This window comes from Gymnodraco acuticeps, unplaced genomic scaffold (genome assembly GCF_902827175.1).
Source record: "Gymnodraco acuticeps unplaced genomic scaffold, fGymAcu1.1, whole genome shotgun sequence".
NCBI lineage: Eukaryota > Metazoa > Chordata > Actinopteri > Perciformes > Bathydraconidae > Gymnodraco > Gymnodraco acuticeps.
Genome location: NW_022990742.1, coordinates 151,549 through 170,659, shown reverse-complemented (window position 1 = coordinate 170,659; position 19,111 = coordinate 151,549). Strand labels below are relative to the sequence as shown.

Here is a 19,111-nt window from a genome sequence, read left to right as displayed (position 1 = left end):
TGAAGGGGGCCGCGATAACCGCTTGAGTTCAATTTTTTCAACTCCAGCGTCTAATTTGCGTGACGCGATCTCGCGGTAGCCAATCAGCGGTGAGGATCTCAGCCACTGACGTTGAACCAGAAAACCAAAACATCAACCGTTAGCTGTTAGTAGTGATGGCAAAATGAAGCTTTGAATGAAGCGTCGAACCACTTGGACAATTGTGTCGGAAATAGGTTCATTTCTCGAAGCTTCAGTTACAGCGACCTCTCCTGGCGAAAGTGCAAGGCTGCAGTGGGTTTAACGTATCTTTGCCTTGAAAAATATTCGATGCACACACACACTAAGACTGAATATCATGTTCTATTTGCAATTAAAGATTGATAATTGTGTGTATTGGGTTATTGAGAAGAAACTAGAGAGTGCTGGAAAATTTTTTTGGGAGGAGAGGGCCTTTTATCAGTCATTAAAGTTGAAAAGCAATGATTAAAATACATCCATTCCGGGCTTTGAACCAGCTGCGCGGAGGACATCGCCGCATTCGGGCCCCGGCTCTACCCACTGGGCTATCTATTCCTTAAAATATTGAACTGTTTTTATATTACTTATAACTGTCTTTTTGTTCAGAACTTCTCCACATTTCGAAGTGTTTTCCAGAACAACTTATCTTTCTTCCTGGCTTGCTCTATAATGATACAATAAATTCAAATGCAATACCAACAACAACTCAACAGCAACAACGCAAACTAGACAACAACCCACACATTGCGCATTGTTTAGAGCGGTCATAAAGTGTTGAAGCGCTCAAGTTTGAAACTGTTTCAACCTGTCACCTGTCAGAATCGAGACGAGGCAGTGCATTGAATCGCGTGAATGGACCGCGAACCAGTGAGTGATTCATTCAGGAAATGAAGCAGTTGCTGCTTCGGACGTCACATGTCACGTGATTTGAAGCAGTTGCTGCTTCGGACGTCACATGTCACGTGATTTGAAGCAGTTGCTGCTTCGGACGTCACATGTCACGTGATTTGAAGCAGTTGCTGCTTCGGACGTCACATGTCACGTGATTTGAAGCAAGCTTCGAAGCACTGCTTCTATGGAATAGGAAGTCCAGGGTTGAAGCTCTGTTCGAAGCTTCAGTGTCAAACTGCCATCACTAGCTGTTAGCACTCAGAGCTCACAGCTCCTCATATCTGTTCAGAAACTAGACAAAAGTTAAACAAGTACAAACCACAGACTGCCTGTGTCATGGAGAATACAGTCGCTGCTTTATTTATGTCTGTAGGCCGTTGTTGTGAGTGTGGACGGTCGGAGCATTTACAACGTTAGCTTAGCAGAGCTCCATTCAGAAAACACGCATTTTAAAAGGTTTTCCGCCTGCCGTCTGTCTGCAGACTTGTCAAAGCATTAATTCATGGTTTTTACTAACCGGTATCAGTATGTTGTTACTTCGGCATCATTTTGAAACGTGTATTACAATTTAATCACGGTCAAATATGTTCCTTTTGTTGTAGTTGTAGCCCCCTTACCAGCGTGTCTTGTTTGAATGATGCGAGTAAACACAGCTGGCAGCCGCGGTGAAACTCGAGCGTTTAGAGCGATGCGAAACTTAGTGGTTATTGACATTGAGAAAGTTGAGAAACGTAGTGGTTATTGACATATTAAGTCATTATTTTGACATATTAAGTCATAATTTTAACATATTTTCAATTATAAATCATTATTTCTGACTCATAAGTCTTTATTTTGACATTACGAAATCATTTATTTTCAATATAAATCATTTATTCTACATACTTAGCCATTGCTTTGAGAAACTTAGTGGTTATTAACATTATTTTTGAGATACTAAGTCATTATTTTTTAGAGTCACTATTTTTGACCTATTTTCTGGTTAAAATGACTTGCAGGATGTTTCTTTCACCATTATTTAAATCCCCTGTTCCTGCATGTTCTAGGTCTTCATGTGTCCTTCATGTCTTCATCTGTCCCTCAGGAAGGGCAGTTTGCTCTGCAGTGGGATCTTCTTCTTCAGGGTCAGCGTGGAGTTGACCTGCTCGGCCGTCAGCAGGCCGTGCCACTGAGCGACCGGGCGCCGCGGGTTGGACAGCATGTCGGCCCAGTGCCTCAGCTGGTTCCCCGACGCGTCGCAGCCCAGAGATATCTTCCCCATGGTGTCGTTACGGGTCATAGCGTCGTGATCCCACACCGAGATCACCAGGTTCACCCTCTGGAAACCACAGAAGAAGAGTTAGAGAGGCAGACTCAGTCAGGTCTGTCAAGTTCTTCTTATCTAGTAAAAATAATGACTTGGGGTGACATTTGAATGACTTAGTATCTCAAAATAATGACTTAGTATCTCAAAATAATGACTTAGTATCTCAAATAATGACTTAGTATCTCAAAATAATGACTTAGTATCTCAAATAATGACTTAGTATCTCAAAATAATGACTTAGTATCTCAAATAATGACTTAGTATCTCAAATAATGACTTAGTATCTCAAAATAGTGTGCTGGACTTCGAATCAGGGGACAGCAAGTTCGAGTCCCACTGCAGTCAGCATGTCGTTGTGTCCCTGAGACACTTCACCCCAAATTGCTCCTGTGGGGATTGTCCACAGTACTGAATGTATGTTAGTCGCTTTGGATAAAAGCGTCTAACAAATTAAATGTAATGTAATGTAGTATCTCAAAATAATGACTAAGTATCTAAAAAAAAGCCCAGATTTCCGAGATCACCAGGTTCACCCTCTGGAAACCACAGAGATACAAAAGGAGTTAGAGAAAAAAACTCAGTCAGGGTTGTCAAGTTCTTCTAATCTAGTCAAAATATGACTTGGTATGACAACATAATGACTTACATAATGCTGGTATACATTAAAGGTCTCCTATTAGACTTTTTAGGCATATATTATAGGTCTCAGATATATAAAAATGTCTCAGAAGTGTTTTGAACAAAATACCAAACAGATCATTCTAGCCTCACCCCCCTGTATTTCAGCTGTTACTAAAGTGATGATTCTGGCCCTTTAAATGTAACCGAGCTGCTGCTGGCCACGCCCCCTGTGGAGCGTCCGCATGCAAGCAGTGATCTCTATGAAGAGAAGGCTGTCTACCAGCAGAAACTCAGCTAAACTCTGCCGTGATTAATAACCATATCATGTTCCAAACCACATCAAGGATTATTTCTGAAACAGTATGGGGCTCAAACTCTTTCCTCTCAATCCTCACTGCTGATTGGCTAACACGAGAACATTCGCGTCTCGCTGCGTCTTTGAATTGACTACATGTAATCGCTCCGTGCCCAAAAATCGCATCGCATTAGTTTGTCAAAACAATGACTAAGTATCAGTGGCGGCGCTAGGGGGTGGCTACCTGGGCTCAAGCCCCGGATGTTTTCTGAAAAGCCCCGGATGTTTCACTTAAAAAAATAAAAAAATGTAATTTAAATTTTTTATTTTTTATAACGTCTCGGGAGTAATGTGCAGTACCGGAGTCCACCAGAGAGGCAGCCACTGTGGGACATTAGCCTGCGTACTGCGTAGCCTGCCCTGAAGAAGAAGTGATCCTTCCTAGTGCCTGACGAGTTTTAAGCTAATAGCCTATACAGTTATGGATATTAGAAAGTTATTGTCATCGAAGCAGCCGGCGCCACAAGCTGCAGCAGCAGCAGTATCAGCAGCTGACAACAATGTCGTCACCAGCAGTGAAGAAATGGATGATGTTTCAGGTTTGTGAATCTAATGGTGATATCTGCACTCTGGCTGACTGAGTAAGAAGTGAAAAAGAGTGATGTAACGTTAATGTAGGAGCCATTTTGTGGGTGATGTTGGTGTGTCAGTTTATTTAAGTTATATGTATAGTGCAATATTATTTATGAACACTGGGTGGCGGGGTTTAGCTGCACCGGGTGTATATAAGGAGGTCATAGGTGACAGAAGATGGGTGGACACAGTAGGAGAAGAGCATACCGATTCCACCAGCCCGGCAGATGCTCATAGAATCACTAGAACGCTAAATTAACCCTGGTATGTAAAGACGAATAAACATCATCATAAACCACAACTAAGGACCGGAAAATCATCTGTTTGTGTCTGCGTCTGGATCACTTTTCAACCCTTCTGTGAAAGTAACGGCAAAAATATATAGGACATAGGAAAAGGAAATTGCCATTACATTAAGTGGAATCGTACTTTTGAGTGAAACTGGACAATTGGATTCACTTCAAATTGGATTAAGGATCGTTTTCGGGGAAAACAAATAATTGGATTATTGCACCATCGACTTCTCATCACGGATCAGCTGCACACGCCACAATCAGCTGGAGATTGTTCCCACCTGCGAGGACCGAAGAGGCTGAGAGAGGACTGGGAAAGCGGCCGGGTATGTGCAGCGTGATAAGTAGATTGTAAAAGAGATATTAAGCTGTATTGGACAATGGCTTAGTAAATGGATGTGGTGCTGCAACATTGTGAGCTGTTTGAAACAGCGCGCTGTCAGCTAACGGACAATTCCTGAGAACGAAACTTAAAGGGACAGTGAACATTAATCATGTCTGTGACATCTGACGTCACGTCACAAGATGGCGCTGTTGGACTGCAATCTGTGAGAGAAAAAAGGATTATCACTCACACTGCCAAAGGATTGGAATTGTTTATTGCAAACTGCCAAAAAGCAAGAAACTTCAGTTACAAACAAGTAAAGAAGTTAATGGAAGTACTGAAAGAGCTTATGAGCTCAGAAGACAATGCAAAGGAAATACAGTTGAAACTGGTTGAATTTAAGAAGTTGTGTGATGAACTAAAAGAAAATCACAAATCATTAACTGACCTTCAACTGCCTGAAGAAGAAATGGGAAAGCAAAGGCAGTGGCTGCAAGAAAATATGCATATATTTGATGGATTTATACAAGATGCAAATGTGTGGTTATCTGAGAGTGGACAGGCAATTAGACACTCTATTGTGGGAAGTGCCATAGAACAAAGTGTCAGCTCAGATGACATCGGACCTGATGACAGCATTTCAAAGGCATCACACCCTCAGTCAAAATACAAACCTGGTTCATCACACGCATCATCTACCTCTTCTGCTCGAATTAAAGCCCAGGCAGAAAGGGCGGCTTTAATAGAAAGGGCGGCAGCACTGAACAAACAACATGAGCTTGATGTAGAAGGGGAACAATTAAAACACCAGAAACAACAGTTGGAACAACAGAAACAACAGTTGGAACAACAGGAAGAACAGGTGAAACGGAAAAAGGAACAACTGGATATACAAACTAAGCTGGCAGAAGCCAATGCCAGGCTAAACGTGCTCAGCATGGGATCAAGACACACCTCTAGAGCATCAGATGGGATGAGCTCTTACTACAGAAACCCTACAGCAAGATTTAACGTACAGGCCACTGAATTCTTGCCTCATCAAGCCCAAACCTCTATTCCCAGACAAAGTATACAGACACATGTGCAGGGACATGTTGACATCACACCACCTGTAATCAACAATGGTAATCAAGGTGACATCTATAACCTAATCCAGAGGCAAAATGACAACACTGCTATGCTGGCTCAACAACATCTCACTTCTACTTTACCTCCAAGAGACATTCCTGTTTATGACGGTGACCCATTGCAGTTTGCAGCTTTCATCCGTGCATTTGAAAGAGGAGTAGAGCGGAAAACTAATGATGAAAGTGACTGCCTGCATTACCTAGAGCAATACACCAGAGGCCAACCACAGGACCTAGTGCGCAGCTGCCAACATCTGCCTCCAGCTCAAGGTTATCAAAGGGCAAAACAGCTGCTTAAAGAGCACTTTGGTAATGAACATAAGATCGCCACTGCATACATGAACAAAGCATTTACCTGGACAATGATCAAAGCCGAAGATGTGAAAGCACTGCAAGCCTTCTCTTTGTTCCTAAGAGGTTGTTGCAATGCAATGGAACATCTCACCTATATGGATGAAATGAATGTTGTTTCAAACATGAAACACATACTTCAGAAACTACCCTACAAATTCAGAGACAAGTGGAGGAATAGAGCATGTCAGCTACAGGAAGAGCGTGGGCATCGAGCTACATTTCCTGACCTTGTTAGCTTCATAGAGAGGCAAGTGAAGATACTGTCAGATCCTCTGTTTGGAAGCATCCAGGATGATAAACCAACTGCAGCTATCAAAACTGTTATCTCTACCTTTTCAAAGGGAAAACCAAGCCTAAGGGGAAGTAGTTTTGCAACAATTATTACCTGCCCAAGAACACCAGTGCTAGAACATGTAACAACGAATGGAATGAAAATACCTCCATCAAGCCACAACTCCCTACATTTGTGTTTGTTCTGCAGAAGAAGTGGTCACTCATTGGAGCAGTGTCCACACATCCTGAAGAAAACACACAGAGAAAGAATGGACTTCTTGAAAGGAAAAGGGGTGTGTTTTGGAAGCCTAAAAATAGGACACATGAGCAAACACTGCCACAGTCGTTTGACATGTTATGTGTGCAATCAAAGTCATCCTGAAATACTCCACATTGAACAAAAAGGCAAAAGAGAGGAAGCAGAACACACAAACCAGAATGGGAAGCCAATGGAAAGTAATAGTGTCATCTCACCTCATACATGTGGTCACATTGGGGCCGGTGATGAAAACTCCATCTTCTCCATTGTACCAGTACAAGTAAAGAGCCACAAAGGGGACAAAGTGTTACAAACTTATGCATTTCTGGACCATGGAAGTTCATCCACCTTTTGCACAGAAAGTTTAATGAGGAGGCTAAACCTTACAGGACAAAGGACTAACATTCTCCTAAAGACAATGAATCAGAGAAAGATTGTGTCTAGTCATCATATCTCAGGTTTGGAAATATCGAGTCTGGACGAAAACAATTTCCTTCAACTATCCGATGTGTTTACACATAAAACCATGCCTGTTTCCAAGCACAATATTCCTCTACAAGAAGATCTGGAAAAATGGCCTTACTTAAAGGACATCAAAATTAATGAAATGGCTTCTGGCATTGACCTACTCATTGGGACAAATTCTCCTAAGGTATTGGAACCTTGGGAGCTGATCAATAGCCAAGGAGAAGGACCGTACGCTGCAAAGACCCTACTGGGGTGGGTCTTCTATGGTCCCCTAAAAGGAAGCAACGACAGCAGAGATGCTAATGGCCACCCTGCTGCTGCTGTTAATCGGATAGCCATGGTACACCTAGAGGAGCTATTGGTCAAACAATACAAGCATGATTTCAAGGAAAATACAAGCAAGGAAACAGAGGAAATGTCCAGAGAAGACAAACAATTCCTGAACATTATGAATCACTCTGCAAACATGTCAGACGCCAAAGAGGATGGCGATGTTGTAGCGGACGCCAAAGAGGATGGCGATGTTGTAGCAGATGCCAAAGAGGATGGCGATGTTGTAGCAGATGCCAAAGAGGATGGCGATGTTGTAGCAGATGCCAAAGGAGACAGTGATAGGGATGTTGAAGGCAAAACTGAGGCCCCCCAAGAAGAAGAAGATGAGGGTCGGGATACAGGTGATTACTATGAAGAGGCAGAAGACGAGCCTTTTGAAAGCCAGCCGACTTCAGACTCCTGTCACAGCATGCCTGACTTCACAGCAGATGTCGAGTTACACCAATCTGACGCAGTGCCTGAGGAAGAAGCCAAGCCTGTGGCCGAGAAAGTGAAAATGTCAGATGGACACTACTGCCTAGACTTGCCATTCAGACAAGAAAATCCCAGCTTGCCTAACAACAAACACGTTACCGAGCAGCTCATCTGCGATTTTGCTGCTATGGTAGCAGGGCACCGGCTGAACCCAAGTGACAGACCTGAAGAAGTGACTGACTCATCAATGCAGGAGCCCTATAAGGAGAGGCTTGGAATTGGGTGAAAATATAACCCACAGGTTCTCTCGGCGCTGGACGGGATGGCAACACGACTGCTTCAACCTAAGAACAGCAAAGACTGATGACCCTTAAAATAAGGGAGAAGAAAATAAACTAAAAATTATTTAAGAATTACATGCTAACACATACACACCTTTTGTATAGCTCCTTTATTATTTATTGGTAATTGTCTTTTTTCCCATACTAAAGCCAATTAGGGGCCGGTGTGTAGGAGCCATTTTGTGGGTGATGTTGGTGTGTCAGTTTATTTAAGTTATATGTATAGTGCAATATTATTTATGAACACTGGGTGGCGGGGTTTAGCTGCACCGGGTGTATATAAGGAGGTCATAGGTGACAGGAGATAAGGGGACACAGTAGGAGAAGAGCATACCGATTCCACCAGCCCGGCAGATGCTCATAGAATCACTAGAACGCTAAATTAACCCTGGTATGTAAAGACGAATAAACATCATCATAAACCCAGTGGCGTTTTCTCCCGGAGGCCAAGGGAAGCCAGGCTTCCCCTGTTTTTTCGGATTGTAGTTATAACTTAAATAAATAAATAAAAACACTTTGTTTTGTTTCTGTAATTCTACTTTCCTGTGTGTTCCTGCCGGACCGTCTCTCCGTCTCTCCCCCATTCTCATTGAGTATTTTACAAAGAGTGAAACAGCGCCCCTCTAGATGTCATGGTGAAACAGTAGATTGCATTCACTGTTGCGAGAGGAGGCCAGCAGAATCTAGCTTCCCTTGGTGAAAAAAAATTGAGGGATTAACCAATCAGATGAGGCCCACGTGATGCCCCTGCCAACCTGTGATTGGTCAGGGCCATGCCAGGGGAAGCCAGCCGCCTCTAGCTTCCCTTCAGGGGCGGCTGGCGGCTGGCGATTTGATTGGACACTGCCATCCAATCACATCAACATCAATTTGAATACTGTAACTGTCATCACCGCCGTTAGAAATGATCAAGCAAATGAAGCATTATGGAGGGAGGAGATTTGGCGTACTTAATTAAGCATAACTTCACTAAACTTCCGCTACAGCAGCAACTAAAAATTAAAGCAGATGGCAGGACAACGCCCACACTCGAGCTGTGTACACAGAGGAATAAGGGATCTAATCGGACGTTCAATGAGGACAATTATGTCCGCACGGAGTGGCTAACTGGAAGCGCTAAACTTCAGCGTCTATTTTTCTGGCCATGTCTTCTTTTTGACAAGGGTTCGTGCTCCCTGAACAATCCTTGGGCAACTTCAGGATTCATCGACCTTGCCAACCTGTCACGGGCAATTGAGAGGCACGGTAAATCTAAAAATCATATAGATTGTGCTGTGAAATTAAAGCTTTTTGGACGCGTCAGGATTGACGAGGCTCTGGATGTAGCAAGAACCATTAGCACAAAGAAGCACAACGAACAAGTAAAAAAGAACCGGGATATTCTGAGGAAACTCATCATTGCTGCCCTGTACCTTGCACGTCAAGAGCAAGCATTCAGGGGACACAATGAGGCCGCTGGCAGCTCTAACAGGGGCAATTTTGTAGAGCTGGTACGTGCATTTGCAGAGTTTGACACTGCACTCGCGGAGCACTTGGGATCGTCAACAGTCTTCAGTGGTATGTCAAACACCATACAAAATGACATAATTGAGAGCATAGCTCGTTGTATCCAGGATGAGACTGATAAAGAAATACACATTTCTCCTTTCATTGCTGTACAAGTGGATGACACATCAGACATCTCCAATAAGTGCCAACTCACTATCATAATCAGATATGTGAATGAAAAAGGCAGTGTGTGTGAACGTTTCCTCGGCTTTTTTGATGTCAGCTTAGAAAGAGATGCAAAAGCTGTAACATCAGTTGTCATGAGAGCCATCGGGAACTACAGCCCAACAAACAAACTGATTTGTCAGACTTATGACGGAGCAAGCTGCATGAGTGGACAGCACGGTGGCGTTCAGGCTTTAGTGAAAGCACACTGCCCCAATGCGCTATTCATCCACTGCTATGCTCACAAATTAAATTTGGTTTTAGCACAAGGCACAAACAACATCCAAGCAGCCAAACTGTTTTTTGCCAATCTCGATGCCTTCCACAATTTTTTCTCACGTTCATGTAAGAGATCAGCACTACTGTCTGAAGTTGATCGAGCTGTGCGTGTACCAGGGGGTTCTGCTGTGAGGTGGAATTTTAAAAGCCGCGCAGTACACGCCATCCATGAAGGACGCGGGTCGCTCTGTATCGCTTTTGACAGGATAATGACAGAGCCGGGATGGGACAAAGAGACCATTGCACAGAGTGCTTCCTTGAAGCAAAAACTTGAGGATTTTGACTTCACCTTCCTGCTCGGGGTCTTTCAGTCCATTTTCGGCCTCACAGAACCACTCTTCCAGGTTCTGCAAAGCAAGACGGCGGACATAAAAAAATGTCAGGATCGGATCATGAGCACTCTCAGCGCTCTCAAAGCCACAAGAACAGATGAGACATTCAGTCGCATTTACGATGACACGGTCAAAGCAGTCGGCGATCCTGTGCCCCGACGTAAACGACGTCGCCGCGGCTGGGACGACCTGGAGCAAGGGTTTAACCAGCACCAAGAAGGAGACGAGGAAACGGTTGTGTCTTTCCGGCGTCTTTACTTCCAGATTGTTGACGGCATAGTGTTGCACATGACCCAAAGATTTGCAGATATGGAGCACCTGCACTTTTTTCGGATACTGGAACACACATCATTCACATCGTTCTGCAACCCTGATGCATTTCCCAGCAGTGAGCTGGCTCAGCTGATCAACACGTATCCATTCTTTGATGAGCAGAAGTTAAGGAATGAGCTGCACACGCTGTACAACAACAGGTTGTTTCACAAGCCACCAGGAGAGCTGATACAGCTTCTTATTGAGGATGACCTACAGGGCACACTCTCCGAGGTCTACAAGCTGCTCCAGCTCATGCTCACGATACCAGCCACCAGCACATCAGCAGAGCGCTCCTTTTCCTGTCTAAAAAGGATCAAAACGTATCTGAGGAACACGTGTGGACAGGACAGACTTGTCAACCTAGCCACAATATCCATTGACTCTGTTGTTGTGGAGGACCTAAAGGCCGCTGGGAAGTTCTATGACATTGTTATTGACCACTTCGCTACCATGAAAGACAGGAGAATGGCCTTCCTCTTCAAATAGGGTGAGTGAAATGCACACCCCTTTCTCTCTGTGCATACCTGTTGCCTGAACTGCCCGTGTAGCTATGTGTGCAATTTCTGATGTGGTTCTGTTGGTTATTGTGCATTGCTTGCCTGGATTTAGCTGCAGGTGTTCAGTCTGAAGTAGTTGTTTTATTGCAGTTGTTTAATTAGCACAGGGTGCTGCTATCCGAAAATCAGCACCGCAGATAGCATGCCATATAGGGCCCGATCACCTGAATAGATGAGATTGTTTATATTTTTGTGTTACTTTTGGACTACGGACTGAACTAATTACAGAGACGAGGACTGTTGCTGCACTTGCAGTGTGTGTTAGTGTAACAGATGTAAATATGCAGTGGGGTTTATTTAATTTAATTTTGTATAATCACACACATTCTGTGTTTTATATTATTGTATTCTGTGTTCTTCATTTTATTGAATGTTAAATACCTGGCAAGGTCGGAGAGCTGTGCTCAGGAGTTTATTGTTGTGAGGACTTTAATTTCCTTTCTTTGTGATTTTACTTTTTGTATATATTGTGTCCCTCACGTTTCCTCTTCCCTTTTTGTAAACGTTCCAAGCAATGAGAGGAGTCACTGAGGGAAATGTATGTAAAACTGATCATTTTATCTGTTATCAGATTCAGACATTAAACAGAGATCGTCTCAACTTTACGCTGACTCGGCGGGTCTCGTCCATTATCAACACAACGCATACTGATACTTTGATGTGAACGTAAAACTTTAAAGGTCTCCTGATTTAGTTTGTGAATGAATGCTTCTTATTTATTAATTACCGAATCTGCACTGCGCATTGAGCGGCTGGTATTGCATTGGTGGGGGGAGGTTGGCATAAATTAATAAGAAAATGCTTAAATTAATAAGAAAATGCTTAAATTAATAAGACGAGAGAGTTTCAGCTGGAGAGTGCATGCGGACCTGTCGCTTAGATAACAGGCGTGTACAAGTCCTGCATCTGTATGATACAAATGTGTGTAAAATGTTACCGGGCGCTGTAATCACTCATCTGGTTACGTTATTGACCACCCCCCCCCCCCACCCAAAAACATTGGCTTCCCCTACATTTTTCCCCACCCCACGCTACTGCATAAACCACAACTAAGGACTGGAAAATCATCTGTTTGTGTCTGCGTCTGGATCACTTTTCAACCCTTCTGTGAAAGTAACGGCAAAAATATATAGGACATAGGAAAAGGAAATTGCCATTACAGTTAATGTTATAGCTAGTAAACATGGAGTAACCACACTAAGTATACCCTTATATGTTAGTATGTATACAGAACATGACTACAAATTATCCTAAGATGTAACGTTAACCCTTCATAACTCAGTCTACTTTTAAGACACTAAAATAACGTATTCCAATTTGTATTTTGTTTTCACACGTGGAATTATACCGGCTCTCGTTTCAGTACACATAACAACAGAACTGACAGGCAACCCTCTGAATCAGACTCCGATTGGCTGTGACTGCATCCACTCAAAGTGTCCGATTCAGAAACGTGACTCTTACAGTCTTTACGTCACAAACAAAGATAGTGGATGAGAATAGATCTATAAAACGATAAGCAATGCGCCAGAATCAAGGTGAGACTATCCGCATCCTTTAAAACTCTACGCACATTCGTTACACCTTAATAAGTAAACGACTATTTGAGCGAGTTAAGGCATTAGTTTGCTTCATTAAAGGGTGTTAATGAGTGTTCTCCAGTGCCTTTTGTCCGCTTTAAGGTGTTATTAAGGTAGGGTTCATGTTGCTCTCAAAGTGCACCAGATTGATGCTTTCAACTTCAATATTTAAAAAAAAATCTTCCCGGGGGAGCATGCCCCCGGACCCCCCGAGAGGAGGCGACGACCCCCCTAAAGGATGTTCGGTCCACCCCCCACTTATAAGAAATAGCACTGTACCCCTGCAGTAAATTCAGATTGAATATAGTAAAACATTTTTAATTATAGTGTCCGTCCAAAAGAAACCCATTACTTATAGTGAAAAGAAAACCACCCTTGAATGATGGGTTAGTAGACTAAAAGCTTTAGGAATCCACACTATAACATATAATAAGTACCCTGTATCAAGATTGATGCAAAACAAGTGACATTTGACCTTTTTAGAGAGATTTAGCAAAAAACAACCCACTTTTGGGCTCATTTCTTCAGCTATATTCAACTGCCGATAGGAGAGGACGCTGGCGTGGTATGTTCGCCGCTTCTCCACCGCTATCCTACATTCAGTTCGTGTTTGAACATATTTGATCTGATTTTTCTTTATACATCGGTTAGCTATATATAACATCTGTCAATATTGGCTCCAACTGAATCGCTACTTTGTTCAAGTAGTTTTCCGTTACCTATTTGCTTTTTCCTGCGTACAGGACCTATAGCTTGCTAGCCCATTTGCTACCAGCCTACAGCCGTTGGCCGTCAACAATCTCGTCAACTCCCTGCCGTCAGCTGGCCACTAACATTGGACACCCTCGTCTCTGCACAACACAGCTACCAACAGTTTCTTAGCTGTCCCGGTGCGGAAAGCCCTAGTAGCCGTGACCTCTACCTCTACAGCTAGCCAACCTCCAGTCACCGGGTGGCTGCATGCTAACGCTAGCATTGGACCGTTCTCCTTCTTTTCGTCTCTTAGCCTTCATTCCACAGACTGAAACTTCGCTACTCATCCCGATCACCTGCCACGATGTGTGCTTTCCTGCTGTCTGACATGAATCCTCTCAAGAGGTTCGTTGTGAGCTGCATCCTTCCCGGCCGACATGACTCTGTCATACTCCATCGCGGAGCTACTCCAGCTAAAGCACACATCCACTCCACCATGCCCGACGATGATCTCCGCCATCAGTGAACATGGACTGCTACAACGACCCAAATACATTCACCGAAGCTCCGGACGAAAGTGTGTTTACTCCCTGTCCGGTCATTCCATCTCATCCATCTGGTCTGCTGCGCGCACTGACACACCCCCTCCATTTCATCATCACAACAACCAACACGTGCACTCTGCCTGCCTACGCCCCCTTCCCAAAGCACCCCAGCCTGTTCAAACTCAACCTCATCTTAAACTTGCTCTGTTTAACACCCGGTCTCTAAACAACAAGGGTCTCATTCTCAATTCATCACTGACAATAATCTGGACTTTCTCTGTATCACAGAAACTTGGCAAAAACCACAGGAATACTTCTCCCTCAACCAGACAACACCCCCAGGATACACATATATTGAAAAACCACGCCACCATGGGCGTGGAGGTGGAATTGTCACAATTCTAAGAAATAATATAAAAACAATTGCAATAAACATCCCTTGCCCCTCCTCATTTGAACAACTTGCATTTAAACTGTCTGGTCCAAAGACCCTGGTTACAGCAGTCATTTACCGTCCCCCCAAACCAAACCCTGCTCTCCCCTCGGATCTTGCTGAATTCCTCACACAACTCTGCTCCATCTCTCCATCTGTGTTATTACTTGGTGATTTCAATATTCATGTTGACTCAAACGACTCCAATACCACTACAGAACTCCTGGACATACTCTATCAACATGTTGATTTTCCCACCCATAAAAAAGGTCACACACTGGACCTGATCTGCACCATTGGCATCGCCATCAGCAACCTGACCACCTATGACCTCACCATCTCCGATCACCTGGCCCTCATCATGGACATCCTAACCCCAACCCCCCTCATCAAGCAGAAGCGCACCATACAATTCCGGAATATCAAGTCCATACACCCCTCCTCCCTGACTCCACCGTCACCCAGAATGTTTCCCCTACTGACCTGGTCAACACCTACAACAATGCTCTCTCCTCCTGTCTCAACCAACTCGCTCCAATAAAAACCAAGTATGTCTCTTTCACTCACTCGGCCCCCTGGTACACCGATCATCTCCTTTGCCTCAAACCGAAAGGTCGCCAGCTCGAAAGACATGCTAAACGAACTGGTCTCACTATCCACAAAGACATTTATAGACTGCACCAACAGCAGTACAAAGACAGTGCACGCTCCTTCCACTACTCCTCTGTAATACAATCTGGCAGCAATAACCCAAAGTCCCTTTTTTCAACTATTAACAAGCTCCTCAATCCCATGGATAATATCTCCAACTCCTTCACCACCTCAAAGTGTGAATCCTTCCTCTCATTCCTCCAAAACAAAATTGAAATAATACACAGCAACACAGCCAACTCCTCTGTCTCGTCCACCACCCATCCTTTTCCGGAACCTGCCTACCCTCCTCCTTCCAGGCACCCTTTTACAGCTTTCAGACAAATTACCTCACTGGACATAGTTGCCCAAGTCACCGGCATGAATACCTCAACTTCCATCCTGGACCCCATGCCCTCCACCCTTGTCAAGGCCTGCCACCCCCAACTCACTCATCTTATCACCACAGTCATTAACTCCTCTCTGTCCATTGGACTCGTCCCCCCTGCTCTGAAACTTGCTGCTGTCACTCCCATAGTAAAACAACTTGGTCTCAACCCTGATTCCCTCAATAACTACCGGCCCATCTCTAACCTCCTATTCCTGTCAAAAATTCTGGAGCGAACTGTTGCCTCCCAACTAAAATCCCATCTGGACTGCAATAACCTTCATGAACCTTTTCAATCTGGTTTCCGTACTCGCCACAGCACAGAATCTGCCCTACTCATGGTGACCAACGACATTCTCTCTGCTGACTCTGGTTCCCTCTCAATTCTCATTCTCCTTGACCTAACAGCCGCATTTGACATGATCAACCATTCCATCCTCATCAACCGCCTCCAGTCTTCCATTGGCATTACCGGTACTGCCCTCTCCTGGTTTAAATCCTATCTCTGACAGACATCAATTCATCTCCATTAACAAATCCCCCACAGCCCCCGTCAATCATGGCGTCCCTCAGGGTTCTGTACTTGGTCCCCTTTTGTTCATCATCTACATCCTCCCAATTGGAAAAATCCTCCGTCAACACCAACTCCAGTTTCACTGTTATGCTGATGACACGCAGCTCTACCTCTCAACAAAATCAAATTCTCCAACCACAGACTCCCAGCTCAGCACCTGCCTCACTGACATACAAATTTGGATGCAAAACAATTTTCTAAAACTTAACTGTGACAAATCGGAACTTATAATCATTGGCCCAAACTCACTTACCTGCTCAACCCAAGATTTTTCTATGACCATCGATGGCTCCATTGTCAACCCCTCCACTCACATCCGTAACCTTGGCATCATCCTCATCCTCACTTTCCTCCCTCACGTCAACCAGGTCACAAAAAAACGCTTTCTTCCATTTAAAGACCATCGCCCCGCATCAGACCCTCCCTCTCATCAGACCCTCCCTCTCATCAGACCCTCCCTCTCATCGACCGCTGCTGAAACTCTGATCCATGCCTTCATAACATCCTGACTGGATTACTGCAACAGCATTTTGGATCAGCTGCATTCATACTAAAACAACTACTTCAATATGTCCAAAACTCAGCTTGCTCACCTCCACCCGACGCTCCGACCACATCACCCCCATCCTCCATGACCTCCACTGGCTCCCCTCACTCCCATCCTCCATGACCTCCACTGGCTCCCCTCACCCCCATCCTCCATGACCTCCACTGGCTCCCCTCACCCCCATCCTCCATGACCTCCACTGGCTCACCTCACTCCCATCCTCCATGACCTCCACTGGCTCCCCTCACTCCCATCCTCCATGACCTCCACTGGCTCCCCTCACCCCCATCCTCCATGACCTCCACTGGCTCACCTCACTCCCATCCTCCATGACCTCCACTGGCTCCCCTCACTCCCATCCCCCATGACCTCCACTGGCTCCCCTCACCCCTATCCCCCATGACCTCCACTGGCTACCCTCACCCCCATCCTCCATGACCTCCACTGGCTCCCCTCAGTCCCATCCTCCATGACCTCCACTGGCTACCCTCACCCCCATCCTCCATGACCTCCACTGGCTCCCCTCACCCCTATCCCCCATGACCTCCACTGGCTACCCTCACCCCCATCCTCCATGACCTCCACTGGCTCCCCTCAGTCCCATCCTCCATGACCTCCACTGGCTACCCTCACCCCTATCCTCCATGACCTCCACTGGCTCCCCTCAGTCCCATCCTCCATGACCTCCACTGGCTACCCTCACCCCTATCCTCCATGACCTCCACTGGCTCCCCTCAGTCCCATCCTCCATGACCTCCACTGGCTACCCTCACCCCTATCCTCCATGACCTCCACTGGCTACCCTCACCCCCATCCTCCATGACCTCCACTGGCTACCCTCACCCCCATCCTCCATGACCTCCACTGGCTCCCCATCAAACACCGCATTGACTTTAAAATATTACTTTTCACTTTCAAAGCCCTCAACAACCTTGCCCCCCCCCCCCCCCCCCCCCCCCCACCCCCCCCCCCCCCCTACCTCTGTGACCTCATCCAACAACACACCCCCACCCGTCGCCTCAGGTCTGCTGAAGCTAACCTACTGCAGCCCATCAGGACAAAGCTCCAGACCTGGGGGGACAGGGCCTTCGCTGCAGCCCCCCCTCACTCTGGAACTCCCTCCCCAGCCACGTCAGATCCGCCAAACAATACCTCAAAACTCATCTTTTCACTCTTGCCTTCAACTCCTAATCCACTAACCCCTTGCCCTTATTCCTCCTAGCTTAGCACTTTCTACTTTTGTTGTTATTTTTGTTTTACTTGCTTGTAAGCGCTTTGAGCACCAGGACAAGCGCTTTATAAATGTAATGTATTATTATTATTATTTGGGTGCATTTTCCATATCTCCGGCCCCCCTTGGTCGATTTTGATGGTTGACATCTCTTTGTAACCGTTAGAGCCAATAGAATCGAGGGGAAGTTCCTAAATCCAACTACACGTTACCAAATAAGGAGTGATAGTGATGCGCACGCAGCTTGCCCAAACCGAAAGCTATGTTACGCTCTGAAAACTGAAAACTGATAAATATGAGGATGGATTATCAATAATCATTTCAAAGTGACAGACACATTGGATTAACCTATGGATTAACCTTCAGCAGCGTTTTATCATTTTAATGCCATTGAACACAACTTTTGATCAGAAAATTCAGTTTCGAAAATTTACCGATTTTGCTCCGTAAAGCTATGTCGTGTGATGTCTGGGTTTGCTTCCCCTGCCGCGAGTTTTGATCACGCAGTGATGATACTAATACCTTCAGAATCTGTTTTTGATTTGAGCTTAAATCTAAATTATTAAGAACTTTATATTTTCCATCTGTCGTCGCTCACCTGGATTTGTTCAAAAGTCACATCGAAGGTGAAGGACTCGTTGTAATACGGGTTCAGCGTTCTCTTCTTCATCGACGTCTTCCTCTTCTTCCACTTCCTCTTGTCCAGAGCCAGCTGCACCTTCACGTATGGGTCTGCAATAAACACAAAACATTATTAAACTCGAGCGTAAAACAGTTTGAATGAACTGAAAATGTGTTCAAAAAGATAAATAAATGATAAAGCTTTACTTGTCCCGGGAGAGGCTGTAAGTACAAAGAACAACAGAGAATGCATTTATCTTTTTAAGTCAAGTCAGTGTTATTTTTGGATTCACACCTTCAGTTAATCATTATTCGTTGTAGTTTTAATTTGTTAACTGAGAGGCCTTGATGGGAGGGCTGACAGATTGCATTAATTTGTAGCCTGGTGACATGTAAATGTATTTAATATAATATAATAATAATAATCGTTAAATAATATATGTATTATTACAGCAGGTTAAGTATTTTAAAAATAGCATTAAAAAGAAATTAAATTGTTATTTATTTTATTTATTTATCTGAAGTCCCTTCTCAAGTCCCTTCTCAAGTCCCTTCTCAAGTCCCCTCTCAAGTCCCTTCTCAAGTCCCCTCTCAAGTCCCCTCTCAAGTCCCTTCTCAAGTCCCCACTCAAGTCCCCACTCAAGTCCCCTCTCAAGTCCCTTCTCAAGTCCCTTCTCAAGTCCCTTCTCAAGTCCCTTCTCAGGTCCCTTCTCAAGTCCCCTCTCAAGTCCCCTCTCAAG

The 19,111-nt window shown here is 44.7% G+C and overlaps 1 protein-coding gene across 2 annotated transcripts in view; it reads right to left on the bottom strand.

The window, feature by feature from the left end:
* Positions 1-1,476: 1,476 nt before the first annotated feature.
* syt8 (synaptotagmin VIII) overlaps positions 1,477-19,111 on the bottom strand; it is a 40,018-nt gene continuing 22,383 nt past the window's right edge. For both annotated transcript variants that reach the window (XM_034231958.1, XM_034231959.1), the window contains exons 8-9: positions 18,349-18,482; positions 1,477-2,209 (exon numbers count right to left, since the gene is read on the bottom strand). In XM_034231958.1, coding sequence (XP_034087849.1) covers positions 1,961-2,209; positions 18,349-18,482 — 383 coding nt within the window. In that variant the 3' untranslated portion in view covers positions 1,477-1,960. The remainder of the gene's footprint in view (positions 2,210-18,348; positions 18,483-19,111) is intronic.